Source organism: Columba livia, chromosome 20, assembly GCF_036013475.1.
Source record: "Columba livia isolate bColLiv1 breed racing homer chromosome 20, bColLiv1.pat.W.v2, whole genome shotgun sequence".
NCBI classification, from domain to species: domain Eukaryota; kingdom Metazoa; phylum Chordata; class Aves; order Columbiformes; family Columbidae; genus Columba; species Columba livia.
This window is the reverse complement of record NC_088621.1, coordinates 1984813-2002866: the sequence shown is the minus strand read 5'-3', so window position 1 is coordinate 2002866 and position 18054 is coordinate 1984813. Positions and strand designations below refer to the sequence as shown.

The 18054-nt window shown below is 45.9% G+C and overlaps 1 protein-coding gene across 1 annotated transcript; it reads right to left on the bottom strand.

The window, feature by feature from the left end:
• Nucleotides 1-1853: 1853 nt before the first annotated feature.
• CHCT1 (CHD1 helical C-terminal domain containing 1) lies at nucleotides 1854-8576 on the bottom strand. The gene is made up of 6 exons (XM_005503269.3): nucleotides 8378-8576; nucleotides 7504-7632; nucleotides 6796-6971; nucleotides 6232-6331; nucleotides 3271-3444; nucleotides 1854-2098 (listed from the first exon to the last, which is right to left on the bottom strand). Exons 1-6 carry the CDS (start codon nucleotides 8426-8428, stop codon nucleotides 2072-2074), a joined length of 657 nt encoding a protein of 218 aa, XP_005503326.2. The 5' UTR covers nucleotides 8429-8576; the 3' UTR covers nucleotides 1854-2071.
• Between the last annotated feature and the right edge of the window lie 9478 nt (nucleotides 8577-18054).

Below are 18054 nucleotides of genomic sequence, written 5' to 3'. Positions count from 1 at the left end.
CTGAAGCCAAACTACCAACAGGAGATCTAATGAAAAGCCTGCTAGCTTGAGCTGGTATGAAGGGAGAACAAAAACCAAAACCATTCCTGCCCAGGGGAAGATGACCTGGTGTTGAAAACAGGTATGAGGGCAGCGGTGGTGATTTGGGGGGAATTATCAAGCTGGGTAAAAGCTGCTTCCCAGCAGTGTCTTCCCTGGTTAGTCTGAGCAGAGTCCAGCCCCTGACACCAGCATGGGGGTTTGTGGGTTGGTTTTTGTGGGCTTTGGGGTTCTGTGTGTGTGTTTGTGGGGTATTGTTGTTCTGCATTACACATTGACACTTCATAAAATGCATGAAAAATGTTACTTTTCGTGAGAGCCAAGGTTGTGCAGCGCTTCTGTGGATTCCCTGATGCTCCAAAGCCAAACAGCAGGAAGAAGCCACCCCTGCGATGCTGCCTGAGCGGCACCGACGCATCCTGGAGTTTATACCCAGGGTTTTCTCATCGAACATTTAGAGCAGAGACCTCTGAAGGTGAAATCTTTTCTCTTAGCCCACATCATCTGGTCAGCAAACAGTGAGGTTATTTCTGGCAGAGCTCAGCTTTCCTGGAGAGTTTTTCTGTCACTTCTAAGTCACCTCAAGTCCTACTGGAAAAATGGTAGAGTAATCCAAGTCTTGAGCAGGCTTTAATCTTGCTCAGTTCTGCATTAAGCGAGTGTGACATTTTGAGGGCATACAGTATTTTTCTGACACAGCTACATCCGCTGCTACATTTGGTTTATAGAGTGTGTGCTACGGAGAAAGCTCAAAACATGTAGCTGAAAGAAATATTTGATTATTCAAAGAAAATTCCTTGTGTTCCGCTGCTGAACCAGGTCCGTACCACTCTAGCAGCTGCTTGTGCGTGCAATGAAACCCAGTGCAAGAAGCGAGTGTCGCCCAGCGTAGACAGCGTGCGACATCCTCCTGCACAACCTCTCACAAGCGATTTTCTGCGTGCGCTTGGCAGCGGCGCCTCTGCCAGGGACTCCAGCCTCTTGCCAAGGCCCGTGGGTGGGATCCAAGATGCCATTTAAAAAGGAAATCTGTTGTCTTGATTCTAAAAATGGCCTGTGTTATCTGCCCTTCCAAAGGGATCTGGGAAGGGGTTTTCTTGCTTGGATTCAGATCTGAAAGCAATAACTAAGCCCCCTACCCAAACATCTGATTTTGAGCGTGTAGGAAGGCTCTTCATTGTTTTGGGTTTTTTGTGGGTTTGGTGTTTAGTTTTGGTTTTTTACTCAGACTAAAAGTTTTCCATGCCAACCTATTGATGTTTCTGATTTTTTTTTCTTAAAACCTGGATTTCCGCTGTAAATCAAATTGAGCCAACCATGAAGACCAAACCAGCCAGTTCTGTTACTCTTTGTTTCTATCCTGCAGCATTAGCTCTAGTTGAGCTGCTTCCTCCAGCAGCAAACAGGGCTGTGGGCTCAGTCTGGATCAAGGGAAGGCAGCAGCTGCATCTGCCAAGAACATCGGTGTGTGTGTGGGCTCACGGCTGCTATTTACCTAAAACAGTGAGAAATGGCACGTGTATGTGTAAACTTACGGAACTTTTTTACCGGAATATATTGTGTACAGCAGTGCCTTCCTCTTTCGTTTCCTCCTCCCCGGTCAGTGTGGCTGCTGAGCACACAGAGGGTTTGTGAGTCTGAGCAGAAACGCGTGGGGAGCAGCCCCTGTCCCGCTCCCAGGAGGGTTCTGCCAGAGCAGGGCCAGGAGCAGCTGCCTGCGTCCGTGCACGCTGCTCTGCCGCTGTTGGGGCTTATACAGAAAGAAGCGGGTAGGAAAGGTAGGTCTGATACTTACACATCCTTGGCCAAGTGTCAGTGCTGGTGCGCAGCCGTTAGGCAACTCCAGGATAATAATAAATAGGATCACATGGTTTGAAACAGCCTAATTTTCGTTTTGCTTGGATTGAGGCTTGTTGCTATGACGCTGCAAGTATTTCAGTATTCTGTGGTTTTGGGAAACCAGGAAGACTGCCTTTATTCCTTGTGTTTTGTTCAGGTGATGATACCATATGGATTGATTTCTATTTTTCTGTCAAGCTCTGAAGTTGTCTGTGAGAACCTTAGAAAACAAATGAGAAAAAGCGTCAATGCAAGACATAACTCCTCTGAGCAGCTCCGTCTGCTCCAGGAGCTGGTGCTGGTGAGCCTGAGCTGTCCTCTGGGGGCTTCACTGCGTGGATTCTGCATATGGTTCAATTCCCCAAACACATTGTCTCCAGAAATCTCTGGGAACACGAGGCTGCTGGTGGTGTCTCGCCATCCAGGCTCTCCAGCAATCCCAAGCCCTTGCTACGTTCATGACACCTCAGCTGCGGTAATTTTAAGTATTTCATGCACGTTGTGTCTGTGGCGTGTTTATCTATGTAAGAACTGGTTGGACGGTGTTTTCTCCGTTCGTATGGGGAGCAGACACACGGAGGAGGATCGCCGGGAGTCACAGCCGGCAGGTTAGCGTGGGACTCCTACTCAGCCTCCCGGATCGCGCTGTCTGGCCTGCTCTTGTTTTTGGACGTTTGGTTTACCAATTTGGATTGTAACTCAGAGGTGTTACACACCAGATTGGACTTTTTTAGAGGTAAATAAAGAGACTTTGGAGAAAAGAGATGAAAAGCAAGATGGTTATGAGTGCATGAGAACTCCCACAGGCCATGTGATTGCATTTTAGCAGCTTGAAAATAGGCTTATGTGGGACAACTCCTTTTGCAGGCAGCCTGTGGCACCTGTTTGTGGCAAAGCTGATCTCATCAACAATTGCTTCTAATGGCCCTTTTTCATTCCTCCTTGGGGGTTTTGTGTGCTGGAGCAGCCAGGCTGTCGGTGACTCCGGTTGCAAACACGCCGGCTACAGGTCAGCCTGCATTTTTGCTGCAGCACACAAGCGTGTGTGGCTTTGCCAGGGTGGGCCTGAAGGCAAAACCACAGGTATGTTCTGAGCATCTGGATTGCCAGGTAGAGACACTAATTAACACCAACTGACGTGGGCCAACAAAGGGATGTCTTGTTCCTTACTGCCACCTTATGCTTATAGTAGCTTCTCTTCCTGCTGTTTCCCTTGCTCCTGTCTCTCTGAGCAGTTCAACCTGCCCAACTCCTCCAGCTCCACCACTGGTCACATCTGCACCTGCTGGTCCTTTTGCAAAAACACCGAGTGCGGACAGCTCTACTTGAGCAGGACAACGCTTTTCCCGCTTGGTGCCCGTGTGACACGCTGGCTGTGCCTGTACCTCTCACCTCTTGTCCTTGCTGCTGAGCGGTGACAGTGAGGGTGTGTTGGTGGCGACCATGTCTTTGACCTGGTTGTTCCCACAGGTCTCTTCTACTTCTGTGGAGCCCCCAGCTGATGTAAAGCTGCTTCAGTTTCTTTTTTTTGAGTCCTGGAGCTTTTTCTGAAGGACAGCAAAGTTGCTATAAAAAAGAAAAGAAAAAAAGCCACTTTTAAAGATATTTATATGAGCAAGCAGCACCCATTGACTCATGCTTGGGCAATAACTCTTGCTTAACCATGGTCCTGTCAGGTGGCAGCAGCAATGAGCTGAGAAATGACTGTACCGGCTGCACAAATCCTCACCCTCTGATGTGTTGGCTCCTCACACTTGAGCTCTGAGGCTCCATCCCACCCGGCAGCGGGTCCTGCTGCCCTCCGCAAAGCCACGTTGTTTTCTGTGCAGTCTCGGTTTCCCCGAGTGCACGTCCAACCCAGCTGTTTGTGCAGCACAGCCTACCCGAGCACCTGAACTCTGCGTTAAAGCCAGAGCCCTTCTCGGCGCGCTAGCCACAGGACTGTTGGTTTTCAGGCGCTTCGGGGAGATGTTCGGTGGCCGAGGGTGCCGTTTGGTGGCTGCGTTTGAACCCGGGCTCAAGGGTGTGTGGTGGGACGGGGTGCTGTGGACAGGCACACACTGCCACTGGATGTCACTGTCGCTTTGCGGCACCCTGTGCGCCGGGAGGGTGGCTGGGGGTGGCGATGGGTCCCACGCTGAACATCCCGAGGGTGGTGGGATGGCGCCAGGGCAGCAGCTGCCTGACTGCGCGTCCTGCCAGGCTACCCAGGGAAGAGCGATTTTTGAGTTGCCAGTGATCGTGCTGTTTCAGTTTTGTGTCTTTTTCTTTTTTCAAATAAACTTCTGGAGTCTCAGCCCAGAAGACTTGTTCCTGTACTCTCAGACAGGTGTGGGGCTGGTTCCTGCAGCTTTCAGCAGCGTGCAGGAGGCAGCAGATTGCAAAGGAAAGTGATGCTCTGTTTTAGCTCTAAGCTGAGAAGTGGGTCTGATCTGGCATTTTCAGTAAGTCCAAAACCAAAGTTGGGACTAGTGTTTCAATTCAAATCTGGTGGTTTTTCTAATAATAATTTTTAAAAATCCAAATGTGAGGAAAGGGGACATAGATCCCTGATTTTAAGATGACGGGCGAGCAAGACTAGTGGATGGCTGCTCATTAACCTCCCTGCTTTAACAAAACACAAAAAATTATCAAATTACCATGCTGACAACCTCTGTCACTCACTAATTACGTATTGATTCTATATTTTTACGCTCACTCATCTAAATAACAAGACGCTTCCAAATAATCTATTTCTGTTGCATGGAGTGTGCCGGTCCCCCCCGGATCCACAGCCTGTTGTTTATGCTTTAGCAGGGAGCCAACTGCTGTTCCCTTCCCACAAAGGGCAAAGATGCTTATTTTTCTCCCACTTGTCTTGCATAACAAAAGGCATTTGTCAACCGTTACATAATGAGAGAATTTGTCGCTTCTTCTGGCGGCTTTTTTGGAGGCTCTCGCTGTCTGCAGGCTGGTGCATCCCGACAGCGCACGACGCAGCGTGACTAATGCTCGTCACCCACCGTTCCTGTGCCTTTGGGGTTTTTGGTAGATTTTTTTAGGGCGGTTGGTTTGTTTTGCTGGTTTTGTTGGGGTTTTTTGTTGTCTTTTTTATTTTCTCCTTGGAAAGGATGATGTGGAATTTTGTGTTTTGGTTGTGGATTTGATTTAGGGGAGAAAACCAATGTGAGGGTTTGGGGGATTATTTGCTTTGTAGTACTTGTTTTGAGGTGGCGCGGGGAGCTGCCCTCAGGCTGGCGCCCCGTGGGAGCAGCGGGGCTTGTCCTGGGCCTGGCCGAGCCCCCGAGAAGGGCCGTGCTGGAAACGGAGCTGGATTCACCCTCGCAGTGCTCACGAGTTGAGGGAGCAAGAACACCCACCACCGCCTGCCTCTGGGGCTGCTTGTTTTGTTTGTTTGATTAATATCTCCCAATTAATCTCAGGTGTCTCACGCTAGCAACAGGAACTTGTGTTTGGTTTTTTCTTTGCAATAAGTCTGATTTCTTTGTTGTTGGAATGCTTTTTTCTAAATAAATGGGTTTGCTTCCCTGTAAACTAAAAACAAAACCCATGTTTGCCCCCTTTTCTAACTGGAAAGGAGAGAACTGTTCACCTGTGGCTTCAAATTTATTTATGGCCTTATCGCTGTCAGCTATCAGATGACCACAGCTCTCCTTTTAATGTGAAGCAAAGATTACTCAATGAAATCTTGCCTGCCACTGCTTTCTAATGTATTTGAAACAATTTCCTAGTTTACTCCTGGGGTTTTTTTATTATATGGGTTGTATTTTTTTTAGGTAGATCTATTTTTAATTTCTTTTTAACAAACTTATTAAAGTATGTGTTTCTTGTGGACCTTTGAACTTCCTGGTGTACTGAGCCTTCGCTCAGGAGATCTGGTTGACTGTGTGTTTAAACGGGTTAGCCCTTTGGAGCTGGTGTTCTTAGGACACTTACAGTTTCCTTCTGTTGTACAGCTGGTGCTTTGGCAAGCACAGTCTTTACCTGATCTAGTTGCTTGTTTCAAAGTTTAACTCTCATCAGATAAAACTATGAACCAGATTTGGTCTGTAAAACATGACTGGAAACGTGGGGTCAGCAAACAGCTCCAAAATTGCGAACCGTGGTGCTGGGGACACCAGCTCAGCTTCCCAGAGCTTGCCAGGGAAAGCTGCTGGTGGCTGCGATGGCTCAGCGCCTGCGTTAGGTAGGAACTGACAATATCTGCAGGATTTGTGGCCTTTTGATAAAGACTCAGTGGCAGGATTCTCCTTTGACATGGGTCAACCCATGTAAGCTGCACGGTATAGTTATTCCTTTAAAGCCAGTGCGGCAGGAACACCTTGTGGGATATTAACTTCCTTGTTTGCTTACCAGAAACTTGTCCATTTGGTTGTTCTTGATGTACTTATACAGCTTCTGCAGCCGCTTTGCATCCATCTCTGAGAAGAGGGAGACAAACCGCCAGAACATCCTTGGGGAAAAAAAAGACACATGGATTGTGCATGTAAGTACAAACTTCATCCTCTTCTTCGTTCTGGCTTGGTGAGTGTAACCACTAACATACCCTTTGCGCAGCTTTTGTCTTCCCCAAAGCTTATACATTTTTGAAGAAATGCTTTTCCCTGAGCTTGGATTATCTGTTAGCTCAGGGGGGCCATGTAGGACTCCCTTTACTTGCAAAGGGATGTTGCTGATAGCACATTGAAATTGCCCTTGCTCTGGACAGGACTAGTGCCGCACAGCCCCTGCTAAAATTACCTGCAAAATCTGTGAGCATCCAGCAGTTAGAGCAAGCTATACAAATCTCCTGAAGATACCTAACCTGATCTCCAGTGCCTGGAAGTGTGGGATGTGTCTAAATGCCCGTTGGGAGCAGCGGGGCAGGAGCCCAGCGTGCTGGGGGCATCACTGGTGCTGGGTAGGAGGAACCCTTACTTCTGCCAGTGCTTGACTTCCGAGGCTCTGCAGTACCGCTGGAGAAACAGATCGATGCGGTCCCCAATTATGGCCAAACTTCCCTTCAAGTACTTCAGTTTTTTCTCTCTGGGGAGGTGCTGGGGTAAATGCAGTTTCCGAAGTGACTTCTTAAAGGGTCTGAAAAGCTCCTTGCACTGTAAAGAAAAAAAAAATGTTAGTGGAAGTATTCAGCACTTTAAATCCGGGTCTCAGGAATTCCTCTTCACTAAATAAACTGATAAATGGCTGGCTGGGAAAGCTGTGAAGGAGCATTATGGTTTGAGTGTCTCTGTGTGGCCGCAGGGGAGCTGACATGGCTCTTCAGCAGGACCCCTGTCAGGCGCTCCCAGCGCTCTGCATGTTCCAAGGCTGGTGACAACTGGGTAAAGCATGTCAAAAGTGACAGGAAGAGGGAACTGAGAGAACCGTTGCTTTGTAGTTTGGTGGGGTTTCGTTTGGTTTTGTTTTAATTTTTTTGTCGTTGTTATAAAATGCGATGTCCAGCTGTCTGGAAAACAGTGGTGAGGTAAAAACTTTCAAGCATGGAAGAAAACTACAGAACACAGTGTCTTGTCCTGCTTTTTTGCTCCCACTGCCAAACTCCTGGGTTTTATTTGCTCCCTCTCCCTTGAGAACCTGAGATGCCACTGACTCTTTTTTACTGCTAAATTCTATTCAGTATCTCACAATTTTAAAGGTGTCCTGGTCAAGGCCGTCTGCGCAGCAGATGAGCGGCTTCTTGCATGGTGGAGCGCTCTCACTGCCCGTTACGGAGGCTGCCTCCTTCGCTGGGCCAGCCGGGTCCTCCTCTGTGCTCTACAAATTGCCAAAAAAACGGGTTAGTCTTTCAGTTCATGCAAAACTTGCACCCTCTCTTTAAACTGCCACGGATTAACCCTGTCCTAAGGCTCAGAAGCATTTCTCGTCCTGCCAAATCATTTCAGATTGGGTTTTTAGAGGTGCTTAATGAAGCTAGGTGTTCAATTCTAATTAAAAGACCATAAGAATTAGATGCCTACTTGAAGTGCCTTTTGGAAACCCTGCCTCTAATAAATTACAAGGTAAACAGTGGCCACTCATTCCTAATGGCATTAATCAAACAGGGGCTGGCAGTCACTTGTTAAGTGGAAATATGTGGTTACAATGGGCTCGTTGTAATGCCATGCTGCTCCATCCGCACCTTTTATGATGGCAAAGGTACCAGGGCTGGCCTACTGCAAAGCCAGATGGAAACCAAAACAAAATCATCAGCCACTGCACTTGCATCTCCTCGTCCAGGGAGGGGGATATTTTCTCTTGGAAAGGGCAGTGACTGTTTTCCCTGTGTCAACATTTGTGTAGGTAACTCCTCCACTTATCTTTCAGAAAGCAACACTTACATAACTTAAACACAAGCTTATGTTGCCTTTTAAAACTGAAGTGTGTAGGAAGAGATGTCCTTTCCTCTCTGACATGCTCTACTCTCCTGGAGGATTGCTCCTCTGTGAATTTGAACCCAAGTCATATTTCGGAGACGAAACTGAAGCCAGACTCCGCTTTACGTTCTCTGTGTGCTGCTCACCTGGCCATGCATGCCGTCCCTGCTGCCATCCATTGCCTTGGCACCATCCATTTAGTCCCTAAAGCCGGTCTCCTCAATGGGGCGCAGACCCCTCTCCCTTCCTCACTCACGCCAGGTAGGAAGGGAAAGCTGCCACGGGGCTGTGTTTGGACCAAAATGTGCCGGGGTGACCAAGGTGACCGGGCTGCCTGGACACCGGTTCTGAGTTCTGCCAGCCATGGAGACCACTGGGGTCCTCCAGCCACACAACACTGCAGCCCTCTAGGGCAGAATAACTTCTCCTGGTCAGTTGTACCATCAGTTTGTGGTCCTAAAGAAATAGACAGAAAATCCTGGAACTTGCCCATGCTGGTAGTGGTCAGGATGTTCAATTCTACCAATGGCTCCTGTGGGCAAAGGGAAGGAAAGGTCCTTCACTTTGTTTGTACCTGTGGGAGTTTGGTGGAATCTTTGGGGCTCTTGGTTGGCACCGGGTTTGCACCTGCAGCAAGTCCAGCAACTCTAACTGCATCTGTTTGGATTATTTTGGCCTCTGAAGGTGGTACAAAGTGCAGCTCTGAGTCACACGTGTGTCTGTGTGTGCTGTGTTGCTATCTGCGAGTGTGGGTGCGGCTCCTGGTTTGAGCAACCACGGTTTTCCTCCATGGCTTGTGCACCATCAAGTGTACTGGCCCCAGGCAGGAGCCGGAGAACCTGGCTCACATGGGGCCAGGGATGATCTCCATCACAGAGACAGTCCCATTTGATGGGGAGCAGAGGTGCGACCAGGAAAAGAGACCTTGGGCCGCATCCTTGGTGTTTTTCAGGGAGCTGGTTGGAGTTGAAACCTCAATTCCCATCACAGTGTAATGGAAATTCAAGGTTGCCTTCTTCACAGGCGGTAGTGAAAGCCAAATGCAGTGAGATCTCGCTCTCCTGTGTAACATCTCTTTTAAAGCTCTCCTTTTTAGAAAGAATAAATTGTCCTTGCCAGGAAGAAGTCTGGAAAGGCTTGGAGTTAAAGGGACTTTGTTTCAGTAATTTACTTCAAGGCAAAATGCTTTCACAGAGAAAAATGTGTCGGGCTCGTGTCATGCCCTGACCAGTCAGACAACTGCAATTGTTTTGTCCCTTGGACAATTAGTGCGATTGCTGCAGCTGTGACTCAGCTGTGCTCCTGTGCCAGGTCGCTGCTGGCACCGGGAGGCCTCTCGAGGGCCGTACAAAGGCCCCTCTCTCGGAGGTCCCCCGGGCATGGCTGTGCACAGACCACCGCTGCTCTTGGCAGAAGTTTGGATGGTTTTGGTCAGGTGTTTCTCTGCAGATAGCAATGCTGAGCACCCACCAAGCCAAAATGCCTGGTGCAGGTAGCATCCTTGGGAAAGTACCTATTGACGAGTCTTAAAACAGAAGCACGTTCTTATTTTCAGGCTGTCTTGGGGAAGTTGGGCCTTTAACTGTGATCGAATTCAGTAATGACAAAAATCCATTAAGACAAGCCCTCCCCTTAAGATGTTTGCAGCATTTTCCCTCCTGCATCTGTTTTCTGCCTCATGTCTGAAATTTTGCTGTCAGCTCTGTGACTCAGGAGCCTTGCACAGGCTGGTGCTGAGCAGATGCAATTTCCTTCTAATGCTTTGCAGTTTGCTTTGCTTTGACCATCTGCGGTACATTGTGACTTGTTTAGCCTATACTAGGATTTTACAGTATGTTATGTATTACATAACACAAGATGAACTATGCTGAGTGAAGCAGTGGTGATAGCATGGATAATAACACCTGTGCTGCTTCAGCCTGATTGTTGTGAGGACTATGTTAGAGGTGGTTTGGTTGAAGGGAATGTTGAAAATGCAGCTAGTTTCCCAGTGCCTGTCACCGGCTGCCCTCTTGCTGTGTTTTCTGCCTGTAATCGTGACATCCGTCCCTGGTGTGGCAGCCTCCAGAGGCTTAAACGAAGAAGTTACCAGTTTATGCTCTGACCTCTCCAGTCAGGGTATTGAAGGGTAGCGTGTTCTTGGCTAAAAGAAGCACAAGAGAAATAAAGAGGGTTCAGCACAAGCTTTCACACACGTTGGCAGCTAGATTAAAAGCCATTTAGGAGCTCTAGGGACATAGCCAGTTGTTAGCATAGGCATAACCCATATTTGCATGGCCGTATCTGTGTCCTTGTGAGATTACAGCTTCCTCGGAGCATGTGACTACAGTATGGAGTGGCTCTCCTGCTTTATCATGTGTACACTTCAGTGTTTTGGAGGATGGAGAAGGCCTTGAGTTCCCCTTGAAAAATCCCAATCTTTGTCCTTCTACCTTTTTGTGTACGCTGCACTCGGAGTTCAGCAACAGTCATAAATATACAAGCAGGAGTTATTGATGGACTTCCCTGGCCTGCATTCTTCTGAGGTTCTCATTGTATTTAGGAGTTGTCCATTAACCTGGTTTGCAGTGGAGCAGTGATCTTAGTAGTCTTCTCTGGCATTACTGGGTAAGGTAGCAGAGCAGACTAGACAGCTGAGGCTGCAAAATGCCTTTTTTCACTGTTGAGCTGTATAATAACACTTAAAGCTGTGCTCTGACTACTGAAGCTGCAAGCATTCTGGTTTTTATTTTTTCGGCAGCACTGAGTCAGGTCGCGGTTCATCTTGCTCATCACGTAGGTCTTGTGGACGAATCCACTCCTGCGAGATCAGGCATGAGATGTGCCTTTGAGTCCTCAGAAGACTCTGGTTGTATCGCTTCCTTCTGCCCCTTTGGAAGATAACATTACTTTCTACTTTGAAGCCTGTCGTCTCAGAAGATGGCATAACCCAGACCACGTATTATGTAAATCTATCAGATTATATTACCTACTTAAGGGCAGGAATCCATTGAAACAACATTCTAATTGGATGGGGAAAAGTCAAGAGTACAAACAGATTATGCGTCTCATATTTCTCCCCGTGAAGGAAAGGGAGCTTGAGTGCCAGTCAAACACGCTGTGCTGTAACAGTGCACCTTAGGGAAAGCTTTTCCTTTTCCCTTGACAGCTATTTTGTGGATATTAATTTCTACTATTTGAGTTGTCTTTTAGTCTTCCAGGAGCTGTGCAAGTGCAAACATTAACCAGCTTCTCTAGTACAGCAGCTCTTCCCGTACAAGAGTAGGCATGTAGCCAAAAAGGGAACAGTTGTGAAGATGCTCTGCTTATGCTGCTGTTTGTTATTTGCTGGTTTAGGCAGATTTAGCATGAAAGACACGTCCAATGTGATGAGTCAGGTTGCATATAATATATGCAGGCATCTGATGCAATATTTATTTACTGGTAGGTCACAGGGAAGGAGAGCTGATAGAGACAGATAAACATACAGGTATTTTACATTGTACTTAAACCAACTGCATCTACATGTGGTTAGTTAAACATAAAGACGGAACAGCGTTGCCAGATATATTGCAATGTAATACTAAATAGGAATGGTAATGAGGAATGTTTTTCAGTAACTTGTTCCTACCAGGAGAGTGGTGAACGCTTCATTTGGTAGAGTGATTAATGATACTGAGCACAACTGCTCAGACTGTAGGGGCGGAGGCTTTGCTAATTGGATTTGGAAATTCCTTTCCTGGTGCTTAAGGATGATGAAAACTTTCACAGCCAACTGGAAACCCATCTTCTCCCTGCAGTTGGATGCCAATAAATACAGCTAAGTTAATAAATCTTGTACCAAAGGAAGAGATCTGAAAGAGAATTTGGACCTAGTTATTGTTTTGCTGTGGCATTATTAGAGGCAACCTAATATACCAGAGGAGTCCCTTTTTGCTAAGTGTTGGGAGTTGCTCATTTAATCACTTGTTTGAACTAATGTGGTAAAGAACACAAATACGATTTGTGAGCTGTGGTGTGTGGAAGCCACAAATACATCTGCATCAATTCCATGCAGTTAATCTCTTACAAAATCAGATGTGATCCAAGTATTCCCATACTGGAAGACCCAGCTAGCCAAACCTTCCATGATGCTCGAAGCTCCTAGTGACCAGTCTTCTGTGCCGGACACCTCGTTGTCAATAGGTGGATCCTGAGCTGTTTTGACATTATTGTACACTTCAACAGTTTTGTAGATGTTTGTCTTTTATATTTTCAGCCAGCTGTTAGTGGCTTATTAATGATGTTTTCTAATGTCATGTATTTAATCTGCTCGAAGTCCTCAGGAACTGAAAGGGCATTATCAGCTTCCTCCATACTTTACAACTTGCAGCCTGGGAGAAACAGGAGAGTTAAGGGCTATCCTTCTTATTGTGCTTCAGAATTCTGCAGGCTTTTATGTCAACTGAAATAGGCTGGGAGGGCCAAGTGCCAGCCCCTTGCTCACAGCGCTGTGCCAGGGAGACGTAGCGAGGAGCTTGCGGGTCTCTGTTTGTGCCTTGGGCGTGCTGTGAGCCCTCCGCAGCACACAGCTGCTCTCCCAGGAGGTGTTTTTTTCCTCTTGTTGCAATGGAGAGCAATAAAATCATTAAAAAATCATAAAATAATAAGAAACAGAAAGGAATAAAAAGGGATTTTCCTCTCTTTGCAACGGAGAGAAATAAAATAATAAAATCATAAAAACTGAAGAAGAATAAAAAAGGATTTTCCTCTCTTCGCAACAGACAAATAAAATGTCAGGCCACCAGAAGGGGTTCTCCTGTCCTGCTTTTTATTCCCAGCCTTGAGGCTTTTCTCTGAACAGCTCAATGAGGAAAAATTTCTGCTGTGTTGTATCTGTGTACATGAACAAGATGGAAAATAACAACTGGTCGGAGCGATTGGGGCTCAAGCCAGGAGACTGTTTGCATCAGGTCTCTCCCCTCTCTGAGTCATGGCACCCTCCATTCCAAAGCCTCCCTTTATGGCAGAGGCTCTCAAATCTGTATCTGCTCTCAGATTTTGATATCTGCCTCCAGTGGTCTTGTTCTTTGCACGGGAGCGCCAGCGCGGCTGCGATTCCCAGGGCGATCGGTGCGGCTGGGCTGGCTGCCCGCTGGCACGCAGCGTGCGGAGGCTTCGGGGCGCGTGATGCGTGCCAGGGTTGCAAGAGGTAACGAAGGTCAGGCTGCTGGTAGCGTTCACGTCTCATCCCTCTTGTCACCAATGCCCTTTTCATGCACATCCCACCTTGTGTTTCCTGCCTTTCTCCCAGTCCTGTATGTGACCCTGTATGCAAGAAGGGCGGCTAATGCTTGGAGTATTTTTAAATTTCCACTTAACACTTACTCCGTTTCATGGATTTTTCCAGAGGAAGTCAGGTTTGGGGGTATTTTTATTTTGGTTTTACTTAACAGAAAACAAAAAGGCAAGGAAATTCCCCTCCAGCCTTCAGAATGTAGCTATCAAGACAAGTGGCTTATTTTCTTAAAGCATTGAACACCCTGTTATGCTTTAAAATAATAAAACCAAAAAAGGGCAGCCTTCTTTATGTGGTGGGTTTCAGTCTCTTGTATTGATAGCGCAGTGGGGTAGCTGTAGTGAAACGTGGGCTCTACTGAGATAGGAAGGAAAAAAACCCCAGTGCCTGCCATTTAGTTTCTGCAATGTTCTGATTCCCTCCTACCAGCCTGAAAATGCTAAACATGATCCTTTGTCTGGCATATGGGGATTTGGCGAATTGTTACTAATTAAGGCAGTTGTGCTATCTAGCTTAACTGGCTTAAATAATATATTAAGTGCTTTTATGATCTTCCACAACACTCTGGAATGCAAAGAGGTGCATTTTATGCTGTTTATACTTTATGGCAGGCGGAACTTATATGACCTTAATCTGCAGAGAAAAAATTGGTTTTGATGATTTATTGCTCGTGTAATTCACAGCCAGGGCTCTAGATAAGATCTGCTGTGTGAGGTGCCGTGCAGATGTGGGGCACACACCTCTGTTGGAGAAGGTGGAGTTCAAGCGCAGGGAAAGAGGGCGTGGGTGGTTACAGGGAACGGTGGGGCTGAACAACTCGGGGTGCCAGGCAAGGATCTCGGGCAGCGCTGCCCAAAGCACTGTGGAGTTTTCGTAGAGCTGATGGCGAAGGCAAAAAGTGCGGGATCTGGAAGGGGAAGGGAAGTCATGATGTAACTTATTTAGGGAATGCATCTATTATTTAAATTAAAACTTACTATGAAATTACGAACAGGTTACTAAGCATCATGTTTAGATGCGGGAGTATTTGAACGTCTAGATTAGTGTTTCTCCAGAAAAAAAGATGAAAGGCATTATGTCCTGTTCACAAATCCTTTTTGACTCCCCCCTTTATTTTTTTAACAGTAATTGTGTTAACCATCTGATTCCATTGAAATTCCAGTGTCTCTTGCCTCTAAGTCTAAATTTTCCTGTTATCTGCTATTGTACTTAATGTTTAAACAAAATGTGAGAAGATCATGCTGTGAATGCCTTGTTGCTGGATCTAGTGTGATAAATAATTATGGAGTGACTGAGCAATGCTAGCCAGAGGTTCCAAGAAGCTGGTAAGACACATGTTGGGGGTGGGGGCGCCTAAAACACAAAGGGAATTAGTGATAATAGTGAGAAGATTGGCACATTCTGACCTATAATTTGGTTTGGTTTGACATAGTGGTCTGTAAAATTGCAAGGACTGTTAGAATGTGCTAGTAATTTAGCAGTATTTTACCTATTTGGAAATAAAGCATTGTGCAGGCTCTACAGCTTAGGAAAGGAAAGTAGTTTTTTGTCTGGTTTTGCTTGTGAGTAGCTTGAAATAGGGAGGTGAGAAACTTGTGTCGAATTTTGAAGTATAATTTTGCAATTAAAAGACTGAGGAGAAAGTGTGATCTGAAGACCTTTGGTTTCCTAGCTGTGACATCAAATTAACAGCTATTTTCATTCTCATTCTGTTTTAATATTCCTGCAGAGAAGCAAGCAAAAAGAACTCCCTGGGCTGGCTTCAGTGAAATGGAGGAACTGTTACTTAGACAGTCGCAGGGTATGGGCTGGGAAAGGAGTGATTTTTGTTGGTATTAGCTAGCTAATGTTTGCACAATGCTTTGGATGTTACAAAGTGATATGTATCTAATGCTAAAAATTGAGAGGTGCTCTCTGGGAGACAGGAAACACTGTTTAAAGGGATTTTCTGATTAGCTACGTGGAAATTTTCAAGGTCATACATGCAGCAGCTTGCAGGGATGCACAGCTGGTACCTCATCACTGAAACCAGCAGAATCTCAACTGGAAGGCTGTTAGTTAACTGTGTGGGTAAAAATAGAAGGATAAAATGAAACTACCTGAAAGTGGAAGAAAGAGCCAGGAAGTGATAAGAGAAAGAAAAACAAGAGGAGAAACTCTTGCCCATCATCGTGGTGTCCAAGTGCTTTATAACAACTTCAAATTGCTCCCTCCCTTGAACGTACCAATTTCCTTTTTCAAGCTGCAACAATTTGGCAACCTTCAGCTACTCTGAACTTCTATTGCTAAGAATCTGCTGAAGAGTCTGCTCAATATTCCAGGCCTAATTTTTATTACTGTAGCTGAAAGGAGCTGCCAGGCCAAAAGCTCTTATAGGAGTAGCTGGGCTTCTAACCAAAGGCAGACAGTGCCAAAGGCTTGTATGGATCATTTAACAGTACGTTTTATGTAATAAAACCACATGCAAATACTTAATATAGTAGGAAAAATTTTGGTTAACCTCCAATACTTTACCTTGCTGCATGGGTGCAATCAATCCACAAAAATGACAAGGTGTAACATTGAAGCAGCTATTTGTCCAGCGGCGATATGTCACGTTTGGTTTTGAGAGTCCACCATAAGACATCAACCACTGCTGTGTGTTCAGCTGCAATGACAACTAAACAATCTGGTCATCTGCATCCTGTTGTGGCTTAGCGCTGTGTTTGGGGAGTGAGGTGTGATGCTTTGGTTTGAGCAGATGGCCAGCCATCCGACTCTGTTGCCTTCTTGGCTTGATTAGCAGCTCTTCATTGACTCGGGGCAGATTACAGGCAGGGAACCAACTCAGTGCAATTCGTAAAGAACTTTAGTATCCTTAATCACTATCATTAGACCGTAAAGGTCTGTCATTTTGACTTTTTTTTTTTTTTACCCCATCTGTAGAGAGTCTGGAGTGTCTTTGGCTCAAACAGGGGGGTGTAACTTTTGGATTATGATCAATGGTAGTGTGTGTGTACATATTTGTATATGCAGTTGCCCAGAGTTCTTTCACTACCTGTGCTGGGAAAGCACTGGACTGAGACATCAGTCTGCTGGCAGGGTCATGCAGGCTGGCAGGTTTCTGTTTGGTGATGTCCTTTGTTCAGTGTTGGAATCATGCAAAACCTTAATTAGCAGATAAGATGCTTTGACTTCCCTTTCCAAGATCTGAAACGAAATTAATGAAAGTGCAAGGACGTCGTGCCAGATGACATGATGGTACTGGATCCATGGTTTTTGTTTTACTCTGCTGTCCTGCTGTTTTGAGATGTGTTTGTATCAGCTGCTGGCAAAACGTTCATGAAGTTGTTACATGTTTTATGCTTTGGTATTGCTTTTTCTATACACAACAGTCAAACAGCTAAGATGTTGGAGGCCCTGTGTGCAGCAGCTGTTTTGCTGAGAAGAAAGCAGCTCTTTCTTTGAAAGGGAAAGTTGCCCCGTTGTGCCACAGTGGTGAGCCGCTGCCTGCTGGGCGCTGGGTTTGCTCTTGCGCTCTGGGGGCGATGCGAGCATCCTCTTTCTACAGTGCAATTGGACTTTTCTGGAATGGGGTAAACATTAGTCACTTCTTGCAAAGCCACTCCTTTCTTTTGATCTTCTGTTATTAATTATTTGCACTTCCTCTTGTCACAACATCTCTCTTTTTCTTGCTGCTGAGGGTAGAACCGCAGCCATTCCAACGACACAGTGGTTTGCTGTCTACAAGAGAGTACAAAATTGCTTTTATCAAACATATTTCTTTTCCCATTGTTTCCTGATGACAGATACTACTCTTAATTTACACAGCGACAACATTTTGAAATGGGAGATCTATGTTGCCATCAGTTTTTGTTACGTTGATAAATCGTAGCATGTCTCACTTTCTGAATGACATGCTTATGGATTTAGGTCTGCGTTTTTTTTGGTGTCAGTTTTTCAGTGCCAGCAGCAGACTTGCCAAACCTCATCTGTTCCTTCAGCATTCACTCCAACAGGCTGATTAATTCTATCACACTTTTCCCTATGTAAAGCATAATCAAACAGGTTGACAGAAAATTGGGAAGGATGTGATATTTATAAAAATTTCTAATTTGTTACACTTTGTGACTTTCACTAGTTGTGGCACCTTTTTTTCTTCTGGGTTGGAGAAACGTCAGCAAAGGCTGCCAGGGGAAAAAAAAAGGTCTTTTACTGTTCTTTGTGGGCCTCAAGTGCAATTGTGTCACCCTGCCACGCACAGGGAAGCTTCACTTAAGAGAAGATCAAGACTGGAAGGTGCCTTGTGGTGTTTTCTTCTGTGTGTTTCACAGGCAACTGCAGTAAAAGTGGGGGATCAGTTACCCACAAATCTTAAAATAGTTACGAGTGTGGGTGACGTACCTCATTTTCTTTGGTTGTGTAGATAATGCTATTAATAACATGATCTGAAATTACGCATTAAGTAGTAATACGAGCAGCAGCTCTGAGTGGCTATAAACCTGTCATGAACGCTCTGAATGAAAACACCAAGAGGGAAGTGGCTCAGCAAAAGAATGGATTAATTATCTTATAAAGGGGTGGCAA